Source organism: Taudactylus pleione, unplaced genomic scaffold (assembly GCF_031769625.1).
Source record: "Taudactylus pleione unplaced genomic scaffold, aTauple2 ptg000203l, whole genome shotgun sequence".
NCBI classification, from domain to species: Eukaryota; Metazoa; Chordata; class Amphibia; order Anura; family Myobatrachidae; genus Taudactylus; species Taudactylus pleione.
In genome coordinates this window covers 12,428,749-12,446,168 of record NW_028284605.1, presented here as the reverse complement: position 1 = coordinate 12,446,168, position 17,420 = coordinate 12,428,749, and the positions used below count along the sequence as shown (strand labels likewise).

At 41.6% G+C, this 17,420-nt stretch overlaps 1 protein-coding gene across 1 annotated transcript in view; it reads right to left on the bottom strand.

Moving 5' to 3' along the window:
- Window positions 1-527: 527 nt before the first annotated feature.
- Window positions 528-17,420, bottom strand: part of LOC148518077 (Na(+)/citrate cotransporter-like) — a 183,839-nt gene continuing 166,946 nt past the window's right edge. Inside the window, exons 7-12 of the mRNA XM_088477819.1 lie at window positions 15,532-15,747; window positions 13,819-13,943; window positions 6,419-6,534; window positions 4,028-4,189; window positions 2,905-3,042; window positions 528-2,369 (exon numbers count right to left, since the gene is read on the bottom strand). Coding sequence (XP_088333945.1) covers window positions 2,241-2,369; window positions 2,905-3,042; window positions 4,028-4,189; window positions 6,419-6,534; window positions 13,819-13,943; window positions 15,532-15,747 — 886 coding nt within the window. The 3' untranslated portion in view covers window positions 528-2,240. The remainder of the gene's footprint in view (window positions 2,370-2,904; window positions 3,043-4,027; window positions 4,190-6,418; window positions 6,535-13,818; window positions 13,944-15,531; window positions 15,748-17,420) is intronic.

The following is a 17,420-nucleotide window of genomic DNA, read 5'->3' as shown; positions in this document are numbered from 1 at the left end:
GCATCAGCACTAGGCTGATGCTCTCTGATCTCTAGCGGGTAGCGCCGGAGGGGGGAGTTAACGCTCCCCCTCTCCGGCCGAAGAGATGTTCTTACATCTCATCGGTAGTGCTTCCTGCTTCACCTCGGTAAAGAGGTGAAGCAGGAAGCAGTATAGCGGCACGTTAAGTGCCGCTATCATACATCTACCCCAGGGTTTGATAATACAATTACAAGGAGCTATTCATAGGATTATTGTTATCAGCGGTGGAATTACTGGTTCTACATCACCTGCTGCAGGGGATGTAGTTATGAGACTTAAGATAGGCATCGAAATACCGACGCCTATCTTAATCCCGGCGCTGGAACGCCAAAGGACGCCAGCCCGAACGAGGTAAGTCCGGAGCGCCCTTAGCATTAGCTGTTTTAGGTTTTTTTGGGGGGAGGTTAGGGTTAGGCACCCCTAGGGGGGGAGGGTTAGGGTTAGGCACCACTGGTGGGGGGGTTAGACACTAAGGGGGGAGACTTAGGTTAAGGCACTAACGGGGTTGGTTAGGGTGCGGGGTGGGGAGGGTTAGGCTACAAAAAGGGAGGGTTAGGGGGGAAGGGGGAGGGTAAGTATACTTACCCGACCCCTTTCGGGATACCAACCATCGGGATGCCGCTGTCGGTAATCTGACAGGAGGCATCCCGACAGCCGGCATTACATTCCTGCTGCAGCACAGTCCAGAACCTGCCATTGATCTCAGGGTCCCTGATAGGCCTTGATCTGGTTTATCCCGTTACTGTTTCTCTCTGTGTGGTTAGAGACACAGAGCTAAAGGTCTCTCGAGAGACCTGCATTACAGACACAGGGTAGGAAAGCCAGCTTGGAGGAGCCTTCCCCTGTCACGGACTAAGGCATGTCTTATTATGTAATAGAGTGGATTGGGAGGGGTGCTGGCCCACCACTCACTAGAACCTTGGCTTACCACTGATTATTACTATTAACAGTTATTTACAAGAGTTATTTACACCAATCCCTGCTCCAGTTGAGCTTACAATTATAAAATATATTATAGATTATAAAATATATGTCCTACAAATTGGGCATAAACATGTCTAGTTCTGTCAGATGCCAAATAACCTACCAGTAGTGTCTTTGGAATGTGAGAGGAAACCCACACATACACCGGAAAAACATACAAACGCCACATCACAGGGTCCTGGTTGAAATAAGACCCATGACCACAGCACTGTGATGCAGCAGTGCTAATCACTTTGCCACCATGCTGGGGATTTTTCTTTTTACATATAGTATTAACATACTTTGGTTTATCAAATAGCCATAGATCAGATTAAACCAATATTTGTTTAATTAGTAGTGTGCTTTGAGATCATGTTAAACTGCTAATAAGGCTGGGCCTTACTATTCTCCTGATTGAATTGGGAACTTAATTATTGCCACTTAACCACTACACAAAGTATCATAGGCATTTGCATATGAGTAGTGTACACTATGAAAATCAAATATCATTACTTAAGGGAACACAAAAGCATGAGAGTAGTGCAGAGGCCCTAGGAGGGTGCTGCTGCATTGCCAGCCTCCCTCATCTAGCTAGTTCTATCAATGAGGCATGAGGCACTAAGTACCTTACGCATTGACCTTTTATCTGTCCATATGTATCCAGTACATATTGCCCATAAAGGTATTTAATGTCATAAAATGTTTCATACATGCCACAATATGTTCCACTCCACACAAAGTAAGGCCAGCCCAACTTGTTTTACGACTTCGGCTTTCTTAATATCAGGATGCCATTTTGTTTGTCTAAAAGCTTGCCTCCCGGCTATTTGTTGTTTTTAGCATTTCAACCACCAGACAGGAGAAACTACAACATTTCACAAGCAACTTGTGCGTAAGTGAAACTAATTACAATGAACAAATATTTATTTAGACTGTTTAGTATTTAAATAATCACCAATGCAAAAATGCCTATTCATGTAATGTCCAAAAAAAAGTTATTTACATAATTATGCTATTGCTACACGGTTTACTTTATTAAATCCAACTACATAGAATATCTAAGAGTTTGTCTCTGTGTTCGTGAATTTGCAAAGATGGTTAAATTATTTTGTTCAGAGTCCTGATGAGTCCAATAACCTCTTTGTTGGTATTTTACAAAACTTTGCTCCATATTAGCCTTCAGCAAGACACGTTCATTAGTGTAGCCATGTCCTGATTACAAGGGCTACGCTGACTTGGCTTTAAATGTCTTTCCATCAGTTGCCTTCTGTAGTGTTGGCCCAGGATGGGAAAGTGTCTAAACTGAAAATAGGGCGACCCCAGCTGTTGATGGCTATCGTGGTACATAAGATGCCAATAAAATTCATCATGATGCCAGTTTTTACCTAAAACAAATAAATACAGAATGAGGTTTCCATTTTGCTGCATTGGTTGAGCTAAAATTGATTATTGAACCAATAGGCTAAAATAAGTGCCATCATTGTGTAATAGAAAGGAAATTGGCTCAGTGCTTTGTGATATACGACGGCCTATCAGATAATTTGTGCAATCTATGGAACGGTTAGTTGTTCTATTGAGAGGAGCTTCTGTATATCCATACTGCTGTACTGTGCTCCATTCATGTCATTAGAATGAAGGAGAAAAGACAAAAAAAAGGAAGATGACACCGGTCATGAAAGTCTCATACAGGACCAAGTTCTAACACGGTGATGTTAGTAGAACATTGAGGTTGTTGTAATCCAGACATGTCTATATCTCCGGTTCAATAGATCAGACTCTCACACGAACATATCCTAACTGATCTTCCTAACGACATTTTACATTATACTGCATGTATTTCCAACACTTAAGTTAATATCAAAAACAGTTGTGAGTTTAAATTAAATGTGCTTACAATCTTTAAATTAAAAAGGAAATTACCATATCTGACACGTGGAGATGGCCATATGAGAAGACGATGGCATTTGGTGGTGTGGCCACAGGTAACATGAAAGCAAAGGAAGTACTGAGGGTACAAGGAATCATTATGTACAGAGGGTTTACCATAATGGATTTTGCCTGGAAAGAGAAGAATGCAAAAAGGGCGATAAAGAAAAATCCTTACATTTGGTCCAAATAAACATTTGTCAAATATAATCCAAACATTAAAGAGATAGTAAGTCCACTTTTGGACAAAAAAGGTAAATCAATACATATGTTTTACTAAGAAAAATATAATATACTTGAAATATATTATATATTTAACAATCTGTCATGTGTGATACCCCTAAGAACTGTGATATTACTTTGTGCAATGGACCATGCATTTTTGGGGTCTACCCGTGCTGGCGCTGTAGACCGCTGGGAGGACCCAAAGAAAGGAAGACAATGTTTTGTATGCTCTGACGTGCAGAAGAGTGGGGAGAATGCTGTTAGCTGGATACGTTTATGTGTGTGTAGCTGGGGATCTCCCAGGAGGGCACTACGTCTGGCGGGAAGATATGGGTAAAGAGTGAGAGCGCAGAGGTGGAGTTGAAAGTTAAAGGCTGCAGAGCAGCTACCGCTGTGGGAGAGTCCTGGTGTTTGGGAGAGATATACAGTGTCCAATTCAGCAGTGCTGTGACCACCAAGGGCCTGTGAAATTGACAGGCTACTGGCATGGAAGGGAGACGACCCACACTAAGGGCCAGATTCAATTAGTGGAGAAAAGTCGCAGCCGGCGAAAAGCATTCGCCGATGCGATGTTTTCATCTCATTCGCATGTTTGTACGCGCATGTTATCGCGTACTTTCACAATGCACATTATGCACCATTTTGCACATCTTTTCTCCTGCCTTTGAGTGGAGAATCTTTATCATTTGTTTTAGTGAATACGTTCCAGAATTGAATAGGGTGATAACCTGGAATCTGGCAAAAAAATATCACATCGGCACACTGAGAGGAATAGCGTACCATACTTTTTTTGCTGAAAGGGACTATTTGGCATGACTGAAGCTAAACTTAAATTCTGTTGGAAATTCAAAAGGGCAATGTTACATTGTGTTATATGGTTAGATAGTCCTACCATAGAAGCAAGGATGGGTAGAAAGAGCGTAGCTGTGGCAACATTGCTGGTACATTCAGTAAAGACTGCAATCATCAATGACAAGATAACGGCGATGGCCCATGGTGGAACACTGTGCAAAAATGTCATCTGTTGACCAAGCCAGTAAGACAATCCAGAAACCTGTGAAAAAGAAAAACATCTGTAGGTTTCGTAATGAGGTGTATGACATTTATTATTTATTTATTATCAGTTATTTATATAGCACACACATATTCCGCAGCGCTCTACAGAGAATATTTGGCCATTCACCTCAGTCCCTACCCCAGTGGAGCTTACAATCTATATTCCCTACCACATGCACACACACACATTAGGGTTAATTTTTATTGGGAGCCAATTAACCTAACTGTATATTTTTGGATTGTGGGAGGAAACCTTAGTACCCGGAGGAAACCCATACAAGCACAGGGAGAACATACAAACTCCACACAGTTAGGACCAAAGTGGGAATTGAACCCTAGACCTTAGTGTTGTGAGGCAGTAATGCTAACCATTACGCCGTCTGTGCTGCCCATGAAAGTATCTTTCCTCAAATTTGGGCGCCCGGCTATTTTAGCTGAGTCCATCTCCACTTCTGGACGCATTCTCCACACATTCTGGGCCTGATTCAGAGATGGAGGAAATGCAGATGTTTTCGCAAATAGCCGATGTTTGTACTGCACATGCATTGGAGTCACACTGCATATTTGCTGCAATGGTCATGCGATGGCGGTCACAGCAAGGATTTATTTGCAAAGTGATTGACAGGCAGGGACCGTTTGTGGGCGTCAACGAGGGGGGTAGAGTTTTGGGGGCGTGTCACAGTTTGTGACTGCTATCCAGTGCTCAGTTAAAATGACTCCGGCATCTTAGTTTCATTGCCCGTTCTGTGTGATCAGAGTTACTCATAAGTGAGATGGTGAATCAATGGTTGCGCCTTCGTACACAAGTGGCAGATCAGTGGGCGTCTCAATACAAATTCCAGTGTCTGCGATATTTGCATATTTTCGATAAGGGGCTGCGTACAAAGACGCAGTCTGGACGGCATTTGCGGCCATCTCTGAATCAGGCCCGCTGTCCTGAGCCATACCCTTAACTTCTGAAACCTTCTAGTACATATTTCCTCCACAAGATCTCTATTGCCAAATTAGAATGTGGTCCTCTGAGTCCTTATACTTTTTAGGTTTTGCTGGGGGGGGGGAGGGTATTAATTCTTTTTGATTGTTTCTAGACACTTTCAGTGATAGTTTTTTTGTGTTTTCTGTATTTGACTTATGTATTATGCATCCAATCAAGTGCATAGCGACCAATTTGTCTTTATTTCATATATGGCCTTAGGGAGAAACTTCCTGTGTTTGAGAAAATGGTACTGCTTGCTGGGATAGTCCCCTTTCCTGACCTTTATTACTCATTGGGTTATTGGGTAAGTATATTACAGGAAGAGTTACTTTACTAACCACTCACAACAAGTACAACATTCTCATGTACATTACCTATCATAAAACAAAGGCTTCATCAAATGTAAAACAATCCTGAAAGATGTCTTAGATTTTGCAAGACAATATTTCCATAGTGAGTTAATACTGTTTTGCCCTGGCATACACTCATACAAGGGAACAGTATGTTCAGCCAAATACAATTCTGCTTTTGAAAGCAATAATTTTCACTTTGTGTGATGTTAGATATTTCCTCCTGTGTTGATTTTTTTTCTACTTTATTTAGTTTATATTTAGCTTGTTCTATCCATGTATACCCAGTGAAAGAAGCATTTCAGCAGTAAATGACCATAAGACTCCTGTGCACCCAGTATGGAATCCCAGTGGCAGCTCTTTGTGATATTGAACAAATAACATTGCGTTTCTGCATCCTAGACACTTAAACTACATTATCAGCTCAAATGGGCAGAGAAACTGAGGGGTCTATTTACTAAGCAGTGTTAGGAGACAGATTGAAAAGTGATAAGGTGCCAGCCAATCAGCTCCTAACTGTAATTTTTCAAACACAGACTGTGAGATGGCAGTTAGGAGCTGATTGGCTGGTACCTTATCACTTTTCACTCTGTTTCCTAACACTACTTAGTAAATAGACCCCTGTGTCTGTACAATACTATTATTATGTCATGTATTTATGTTTCGTCAATTACAGTATTACACAGCACTGTACAGAAAAGCATAACTCATCACCCCAGTGATGTGAGACAACAATGCTAGCCATTCTGCCGCCATGTTGCATAGCAATATTGTATACAATACCACAAATTTTATGCACAGTTAAAAAATGTTTAAAGTAAAAATAGCACTAATATCCTACAGAACATATACGTACTGTTTCAATGGGCAGTACTATATTAATAACAAAATAAATACTTACATCACTCCCTTTTGCCAGAGCAAAGCCTCCCCCTAGAAGAAGGACAATACTCCAGGGCATCTGCTTATGGACCACCTTCCATGTCAGTAATGGTGCAGACATACATGACTCCTGTTCTGTAAATAGGAGGATATTCTTGAGGAACTACTTTTTCCACAAATGTAATCAGAAGTGTACAATAAGACACACAGTAAACATAAAATGTTACATTGTGACTAATAAATACTGATTTGGCAAAGTGATCAGACAACTAAGCATGAAAGTTGATCCAGTTTATAAATGAATATACTGTGCATAGCCATTGAAACGTATCATTTCCAAATTGATGAACTTGGCTATATAAGACAGTGGTCTACAAATTTTATTGAAATATAAAACTCAGCAAGCATTGAAATCTGGTTCAGCCTAGCCAATGACGCTATCAGACGATGCTCTTGTGGGATCTGTGCCCTTTCTTGGCTCGACACTTAAGTAATGTTACATTCATTTATTTACATTTTTTCCTATAACATTCATTTCTTTATTCTATTCATTTTCACTCTCTAGCAATAGGTTTGCCCTTCAAATATATATGTCCAAAAGAAGCCAATAAAAAAAAAAAATTAAGTCACTCCTATTAAAAGATGAGAAATTTTGCCAAAGAAACCGAAAATAATCTTCAGTAGGGCTGATAATGTAAAGAAGAAATTGGTACCAAGGGCCTGATTCAGAGCGCTCGCCAGTGCTGTGCGCTCGCAAGCGGCACGATGATTTGCGAACGCGCATGCTTATGCTTAGTTAAGCGCGTCCGCGAACTACTCTGTGCGATCGCAGCCTGCTCGCTCGCCCAGCAAAGACAGCCCAGTGAAATGAGTGACAGGAGAGGCTGTTTGTGAGTGGTAACGGGCAGGACACTAATAACGGGGGAGTGGAGGTGCGAACGCAGGCGTGCCTGGGTGTTTCAACGCTGTTTATAAGGCATGCATAATTAACAGGCAGCGTTATAGTACACGTCACCTGCCTGTTTTTTACACTGAAAGTCCTCGCAGTGCTTGCGGCAGGGTAAGGCAACCACAAGCGCTGTGTTAGCTTCCGATGGTGCTCGATGTACCAATGTTTTAATACACTTCCTGGAGATGACGTGCGCTAGTGGGCGTCTCACCATACGCTAATGGGCATCTGCATACACAAAGTGATTGCTCGCACAGCCAAAATGGGTGTGCTTTTGCCTTGGCGATCGCTTCCCATGCCATCACTTTGGAAAATTTGCATACGCTGGATACGAGCGATCGCACCTAGCGAGCGGGTCTGAATCAGGCCTCAAAGTGCACTAAGAACCATATGACAATATGTTGAATTATACTGAGTATTAAGAGACAGTGGCATAACTAGGGCAGGGCGAGCGGGGGTTAGTGCCGTGGGCACCGTTGGACCGGCGGCGCGGGGGGCGCCGCCGGCCACGGTACCGGCCCACCCGCCCTAGTTAGCCAGTGTAGCACCGACTGCAATGAGTGCGGTCAGCGCTACACATTTGCACAGGACCGGCGCTACGCTTCCAGTGCCGGTCCTGTGCTGCACGCCTGAGCCCGTTCCCTCCCCCTGAGTGCTTGCCCAATAGCGCTAGGAGGTGGGCTCAGGCTGTGCATAACACACGCATCGCCGCCAGCGCTGGCGGTGATGCGTGTGTTAAACACCAGCCAATGAGAGTCAGATAGACTCTCATTGACTGCTGCAGCACCCACTGCAAGAGCCGGACTTCCGTCCGGCTCCTGCAGTGGGTAATTGGACGGATGTCATGACGTCTGTACCATAATGCTGAGCGCGCTAGGCCGGGCGGACTGGCAGGCGGGAGCGGCATCGCGGACAGGAGCAGCGTGGAATCAGGTAAGTATTTTTTATATTTATTTATTTATTTTTTAACATATCTGCACAATGGGGGAGGGGTTGGCTGCTACTGGGGGGACCTCTACTGGGGGAGGTGTGGCTACTACTGGGGGCGCCATTGGGAGGACCTCTACTGGGGGGGGCTACTCTACTGGGGACTACTACTTGGGGGGGGAACTACCACTGGGGGCATTCTAAAAGGGGCCTATTACTAGAGGCACTGCACTCGGGGGACCACTACTGGGGGCAATAATAGGAAGGGCCACTACAGGGACCACTGGATAGGGGGGGTCACTACTGGGAGCCTGCATCAGGGGGACCACTACTGGGGGCACTGCATGGGAGGGGGGGACACTACTGCTGGGGGCACTATATAAGGGTCTTACTGCTAGGGGCACTGCGGGGACCACTACAGGGGGCACTAGATAGGGGGGATCACTACAGGGTGCCTGCATAAGGGGACCACTACTGGGAAAACTGCATGGGGGTGACTACTGCTGGGGGCACTATATAAAAGGGCACTGCATAGGGGGGGACTACTACTGGGGGCACCATATAAAGGCCACTGCATAAGGGGATACCGCTACTGGGCGCACTGCATTGTGGGGACTGCTACTGGGGGCACTGCATAAGGGGGAACACTACGTGGGGCATTGCATTGGGGGGGCCACTACTGGGGGTACTGAGTAAGGGGAACTAATTGGGGGCTGTATAAGAGGGACCACTACTGGGGATACTGTATAAGGGGCACTACTATGGGCCTGCATGAGAGGGACCACAACTGCATACTGGGAGTACTGTATAAGGGGTACTACTGGGGTTAAGGTGCATATGGATAGGAATGTTCAGTTTGAAAATAAAGGGGTGTGTCATGTTGACACGCCCTATTTTTAAGTGACCACGCCCATTTTTTTGCCACGCGCCTTCGCCGCGCGTACATCGGCGGCAAGGGGGGGCTCCCTTTTCAAATTTGCCCTGGGCTCCAAATACCCTAGTTACACCACTGTTAAGAGATACAACCATATAAGGTGAATTTGTGGATGTATGTGTCATTATGCAACCCAAAAGGAGGCATGAGTGATATAGAGTTATTATCATTATATAATTGTTGTATATAAGCAATTTGAGCCCCTCATTGAGGGTTACCATTAGCAGTGTCATGAATAAATTGAGTTCTCGTAACCCAAGGGATGCTAAAATCATGGAGCAATCCAACAATTAAGTGAATTTGATGAAGAAATTTGATAAGGATGCTGAACAATATTGAGTATTAAGGTCCCCATACATGGCACGATATGCGTGCCGATCCCACAGATCGGCACGATATAGGTGCTATATCGTGCCGTGTATGGGCACGATATAGTACTTGATATCGTGCTGCGCGGTCCCTCGGGATCGTACATCGCATCCCCAGGTCTTCCTGCATGTTCATCTGATTTGGGATGCGATTTACGATCCCATTCAGACCGCACGATTGCCAGCGGTGACAGCACGATCCATCTGCTGACAGATCGGCAGTCGCCCTACACGGTGCATCGCACTAAGTATGGGCACCTTTAGAACCTATTAATTGCGCAAATGCTACTTACATAATTGTGAATTCTCACTATAAAAAAATTTCATAATTGTTGCCATTGTACTAATAATTCACCTGCATACATACTTATTGATATATGTTTTTGTATTATTCTATATGTGTATGTCCTTTTAGGTCATTACTTTTTATTTTTAAACCATATTAAAAGCTAAGTTTTAATTTTCTATTAAGAGTGCCCCCAAAAAGATGAGTTCCCTTTTTTCTTCTTCTGTATATTCATTGAATTTATACTCTCTAGGGTGCACCTGCACCTGAGTTAATCATTATTCTCTGATTAGAGGCTTATAATCTTCAGATACCTATCAAATAGATTATAATTATTACTAGATCTTTGAATATCTCACTAGTGCTCGGGTTTTTCCTTAACCCCCCTTCCCAGGTTTGAATACTACTCGTGTAATATTACATTATAATTATAAATATATTTTTGAAGTGTTTGCATAAAACCCAATGACTAGCGCAATCCATTTCTTTTGTTTATGTGGAGTCTGTGGACAAATTTAGCCAGCTGGTACTGGCTAACTGGATTGGCACCAAGAGTGGGAGAACGTACAGATTTCTATACACTGCAATAGTACATTTAAGCGCAATGTTATAGTATTCAGGAAACTGACTTGCTATAGATCTTATATATGCTAGTGCAGAGGTTCCCAAACTTTTAAATCATGGTGCCCTAGAGTATCAGCATTGTTTTCACGGCACCCCTAAGCCAAAGGTTTGTTATTGAGAAATTCAGAAAAAAATGTAGTAAAGTAGTAAAGTGAAATAAATTGTGCTACCTGTCATCCTTAGGTTCAGTTATGTGGTGGTGGACGGGTTTGCGCTTCTGTTTGTCTACATATTTACACTACATTGACCATAAAAAATTTGATTTGGTGCTGGACCACCAACCTGAGGCTCCCCTGCAAGTGTCCCGAGGCACCCCAGGGTGCTGCGGCACACAGTTTGGGAACCACTGTGCTAGTGTATTTTTATAGAACAGAGCTATTCTCAGGCATGTATATACTCGCATAGATATTGTTCAGTAATTTTATTTACAACTTATTTTTTATTTTTGTATTCTCTATATAGCATATTTTACCAGATAATTTTATACATATATTGTATTGTGGATTTGAATATTTCTGCAGATGTTATACACACTTTGCCAATTATTAACATGGTGCATAATATGTGTATTTTAAGAATTGATGTTTTATATTATTGAACATATATTAAAAAGTTTTTTTGCAAAATCCTCTTTGTCTTAACACATACTCAGTGCCTTTCATACATTTCTTCCAATTATATTACAAGAGGAGTCCCCGCTTTATGAAAAGGGCAGCAGAGTTTTATTGTTGTCTATGGTTATTGTTTTGAATCAAAATAAGGTGGCAAAGTCAGATCTATATATATATATATATATATATATATATATATATATATATATATATTATAGATAGATATTATATAGATAGATATATATATATATCTATCTATAAAGAGTTTTGTCTTTTTTCTTATTGAAGTGCCAGTGTTATTGAGGTTTTTGCAACAGGGGGAGGAAAAGGGGAACAGACAAAAATGAGCTGAGGCAGGGGGACAAGTATCAGGTACAAATACAAAGCTCTGAACGTTAACATGAGACAGGTCATGCGGAGTATTGGTAATATTTTGAAATGTACAGACGGGCAACTGCTCAGAGCAATGATCAGAGCGCATCACACCCGAGTACCGGGCAATGTGCAGGGGACAGAACGGGAGACCTGGCAAGGATAGTATAGAACAGAAATGGGAGGGAGGGAAGGAAGGAGAAAAAGAGGATCATAGAGACTTTTCATGCCTTAAAATGGTCAAACCATGAACTCCACACACCCAGGAATAGATGAAGACGATGTGTAGGATATGGGTATTATGCTCAGATTTATATATGACCCTTACTTTCTTAATAAGGTCCGTGAGTGAGGGTCGCTCAGGATCATTCCAAAGGGAGGCAATTAAACAGTGGGTGGCAGTGAGCATATGGGTAATAAGCTTCCAGGTGGATTTAGACATAAGGCATTAGAGGAGATAAAATGGAAGTTTGTGGTAAGGAGACCTGGATGACAGTGCTGATAAGTTCATTCTCTTTGGGCAGGACCACCAAATTTGGCTGCAATTAACTTTTATGTTACTTTAATTAGATTATAATTTAATAGATTATGAAGCGCCCTTTCCTATTTCTTTTAAAAACATGATCCAGAGACAGTTTGATATTGAGAAGTTGTATCTTTATGTAATTTTACCCAATACAATATGCAGACACAGGAAACTACACCACTCAACATGATATGACCACAGAAAATATCATATTATACAATAATTGTAATGCAACTCTGTACAGACATAGCATACATATCACATTCATGCCTACGCTCCGAAACATACAGGAAATTCCCAAAGTTCTGTGGAGTTCCACAGACACCCTGGAGAATAGGTTGCCATCCCACATCCCACCAACTTCCTATTAAATTGGGTGGGATGGGGGGGGCTGATAACGATTCCATGATTTGCACCATTGCTTCACGCGATGGTGCAAATCAGTACTCACCCCGCCCCCTCAGTGACTAGCTTCATCTATGCTCTGTGAACTCTTCCAGAGGAGAAAGACAAAAATCTGCTTGCATGACCCAATATAACCTAAACCATGGACATTATCATTATCCTTTGCTAATATAGCGCCACCATAGAGAGCTGCCAAGAAATCAATTGGGCCAGGGGCATTGATCTCTCTGGCAGGCCTGTGTTTTATGGAGAACATTTTAATCAATCACATCAGTCCCTGCCCCAATGGGGCATACAGTCAATTCTTGTGCACTGTATAAAGTCATATAGGACACTATATCTCCTATATGACCATACATGACCATAGTACAGGTATTGGGCTTCCCTGGGCAGTGGCTAAACAGGTGCACAAGGATTGTCCGTCTTATGGGCGTGTTATGGGTGTATCGCAGTGTATGTCGGTGAAAAAGATTGCGTAAACAGACGCTTACTTAGGAGGCCACATTCGGACGTAGAAAATGCACATGCCATAGGGATGGTGTAAGTTTTGCTGGTGCGACCAATGATGGCATCTAAAGATGCACCAGTCGGCCTTACAGCATGTATGTATGCTGACAGTGGGAGTCTCAGTATATGGACATTCGTACACACAGATGTATACCAGGAAAGGACTTTGTAGCATTATTTGCAAAAAGTCACAGATGGGAGATTGTCAGTAGGCGCAGCTGTGGCCATGTCTGCGTCCACCTCTGAATCACACCCTGTATGAGCTCTTGGTATTAACTTTTTAAAGTTCTGATATATATATTTTTATTTACAGTATATAACATACTAGATTTAGGGCCTAATTCAGAGATGTATACTAATGCAGCTGCTGCAGCACCTTTGTACACAGAAATATGCACCACCTGCGGCTTTGCAGATACAAGAAACCGCTTACTAAGATGCAGCATCAGATGCCCATCAATCAATAATCGCCCTTCTGAGTTACCTTATGGTCGCGCATAATGAACTGAGATGCTGGAGCCATTTTTACTGCATACTGGATCGCGGTCGCAGGCTGATGTACGCACCGTAAATGGTCATGACATTTCTGCCTTTGAGTCACCACCTCCCCTTTGCCGTCCACAAATGCTCCCTGCCTGTCAATGACTTTGTGAATAAATCATGACATCGGTAATGAAACTTGACTCATGCGCATATTACCGATAATCGCTCAGCTACGAAAATATCGGCATTGCATCCATCTCTGAATCAGGCCCTTAATACTTACTAAATAACACAAATTAAGAACGCCATCCAGCATCCCCAAGTCAACCTGTGACTGTCCCTGAAAGCGAGCAAGCAGATGGCATGTAATATACCTGTATTTGCTTCAATAACAGAAACATAAGGAATGATGATTTTATGGTACTACCTTCTTCTGAGTCTTCAGTGTCAAAGCTGTTCCTTTTCTTGCCACAGGCAAATTTAGGTCTGTTTGCTGGTAGAATAAAAAGGAGCACAGCTACGAAAATAGCAACTGTGGCATCTGTTACATACCTGCAGTTAAAAAGAGAGAGTTGAATTAGCATTTGTACGAAAATAGCATATACCGTATATTGTTTACAGATCCATTGTGCATAGTGAAGTCGCCAATAAAGGGTCCATTTATGAAGCTGAGACAAGTCTTCGGCAGTTTCACAGAAGAAAATGCTTATCTCAGTTTCACACAATTTACCGAGACTTAAACCATGGAGAAATCACTGAGAAACTTTCCACTGCTTACCGGCGTCACCATATACTTCTATGGGGAAGGTGGCATGACTCAATTGGACAAGCGTTATATGCTTTATCAGCTTATCCAACCACCCGAAAGTCACTGAAAGGCTGTACAGATCTATAGAACAGTCACGGAGCTCCCTACATATGATTTGTTTTGTCATCTGGATATTAATCACCACGGAGACAATATCGCACACAAGCTGTGTCCACAATTGCCTTTTCCTTCTCTAGTTCCCTCTTCCTCATTTACCTATAATGTGAGTTCCATTCACTTTACCTATCAATGTCTGTTGTCTAGTCCTCTGCATTATAGAGTAAATGTTTGTTGCAATACATCCACAATTATGTTTTTTTGTCATATCCATGACAGAGGTACCGCTAGGTGGTTGCCTCACTGTTAAAGTACCTCCAGCCATTAGTTACTTAGTCCTTGCATTAGGTATGTCAGTCAGATCCTGTTTTGCATTTGCTGAAAGCTTATTTATTCTACTCTCATTTGTTTTGTTTATTGGTTTTGGTACTTGGATACTGAGATTTGTCAGCACCTGTTATTACATTAACAATACAGGCTTCATTCATTAGATTTGTTAATCTAATAATAATAAATCATATTCCTTACGACTTCCTGCATCTGTGTTTGCATTCACTGTTACACAAGAAGGTATTTTATTACTGTATAAGTTACTGATACATCTTATTTCTTTCACAGCATCAGATAACTAAGGTTGGGTACACACTACAATGATATCTTCACGATTTGTCATTTCCAGGCCAATTGAAATGACAATCGTGAAGATCGTTCAGTGTGTACCGGCAATTGTGCGTTCCTACGGGTTGTTTATGTTGTCTTCTGGTTGGATGTGCTGCAGGGTCAATCAGAAGATACTGTGTACAATTCCATGCTCCTAAATACAGCATGTCATTGTACATCGTGTTGTTGTACCACTGCATCATGCATTGTGTATGTAAGGTCTGATATAATGGTCCGTTGTTCTGATATGTACCCGACCTAAGGTGTAGCACTTAGATTTACTCCCCCCCACACACCTTATTGTAATTGTTCTACAGTATGTTGGAAATCTCCAAGTCCAAGCTGCACCCAAACATATGCCATTGTAAACCTGTCCCTGCAGTGCATTTGTAGATCCCCATTACTTTGCCATATTATGAGTCCTTCTTCTCTGTATTTGGAAACTAGTAAAGGCTGAATGCCAACAGAGGTACAGGGCAGGACTGTAAAGTTACTATAGAATGGATCTCAGGTAGCATAAGGGCCATGGAGACCTTTGGGTAATTTCTGATATGACAAAACTCACCTAAATCTACAAACATGCAACACAAATAAATAACAAAGCCAAGCCCTTACTCCACATTGTCCTTATTGAAAAGCACGGTGGCCCAGCCTTTGACAAAACCAGGGTCTCTTGTAAACCAAAGAATGACCAGCAGAGTAAAGAGCAGGAGCACATTGAACTCCGCAAAGGAAATGGGACCCAGCTTGCGGTACTCTTCTCGGATGATGTTATAAGCGGCTCGTTCCTTCTCTGAGGTTGTAGCTCCACAGCCCCACGTCTTCTTTAAGCTTAATATGAGGAAAAGGTGAGGTGGTTACTCTTTAGTGAAGAGATAAAGGTTGTTTCAGGAAGAACACTTTAACTTCCTTCGATCTACTTGCACAGGCCTGAATTTCTTACTGATTAGTCCAGCAGATGTCCCTAGGAAATGATAAAGATACAGAAATGGAAGCTGAATAATAGAAAAGAGAGTATAGCTAACAGAGGAAAGGGCAGCACAACAACAGGAAAACAAACTAATTATATAAACCAGGTAGCAAGGTAAATAAACAGTTACATAGTATACTAAGCAAGAGACAGCCATAAAAACAGGGGAGAGGAAAACAAGACAGTAGAAGTCAAGTAGGCCTTATGCTGCTGGACTGTACAAGAAAGGCGCTACAGCCAGTAATTTCCATCACGTTTCCATGACTGGCCTGCCCATCCACTATCGGCTATCCATGGATTAGCTATATATTACATCTAAAATTGGTATGTAAAATTGCTTGCTATATTGCTAGCAGTGAAATTTTATAATGGGGATCACATACTAAAAATTACTATAAGAGTGAAGAAAATAGACCTTTTTTACTATATGTATACTATATGTAAATATATTACCAAATGTCATTGACGTAATAATTGAGACAAAAGATGCACTCCAGTTTCAGACAAATACTACAGAATAACAGATTTTCCAAACATATATTTTCCCTACATTATACCATATTATCCACTATTTTCACTTTAGGAATGTAAAATTTTTCAGCCATTTAAACTTTCTTTGGCCCCCTACTGGTATAAAAAAAGAATCTAGACAAATCACCATTATAACCATTTTGTCTATTATCGAAGTGTGGTGAAATAATGATTTTTAAAACAATTTTCTAAGGAAAAAAGAAACCCTATTGTGCAGAGGTGCACTGGACAAAAGATAATTAATGCAAACCTTTGGAGTGGTGTTTTTATTATATTTAACTTTTAAACTTTTGTTTCTAGGTCACTCACTTTAGAGGGAAAATTGCTCACCATGTCATGCCGTTTGCATTTGTTAGGTTGATATAAACTGATTGTTCTATTTTAGCAGATCAGTGTGTCTCCTGGTCTGGGTATGGGTAGATGCATTGTATGCAATATTTGCAGCGCTGCATAAACAACCAATATATTATAGGTTCTTTATATGTATTATGTACTGATAAAGGACAGAAGAAATACATGCTGTCCAGATATCTTATGTTAAAAAGAAACATTACTTTGGTAACAGAAGGTGATCATATGAGGAAGTTATGTTCCAGGGTCATAATCATGGTAAGACTGGTGTTTGGCTAGTGTATGTGAAGCTCACATTTAAGTATCATGATTCACAATGTGTTTGGTTTTATAACAAAATATAAACAGTTTGGCATATGATGAGGCCATATTAGACCCCATGGCAGTCCCTTGAAGTTGGAAGGAAAAAAAAATGTTCAAAAAGAAAATAATTTTTGTGCAAAGTTAGATTAATATGCAACATAAAAAGATCAACCAGAGGACCTTTGTATTGTGATCATGAAACATGGAATTTATAAATGTACGGGTTTTGTCAATTGCAAACATTTGATCACAAGTGGTAGTTCTGTGACACAAAATTGGGCAATATTTTTTACATAAAATTCCGAATGACCCGTGAAATGAAATTTGTAGTATACACGATTGTGTGTCC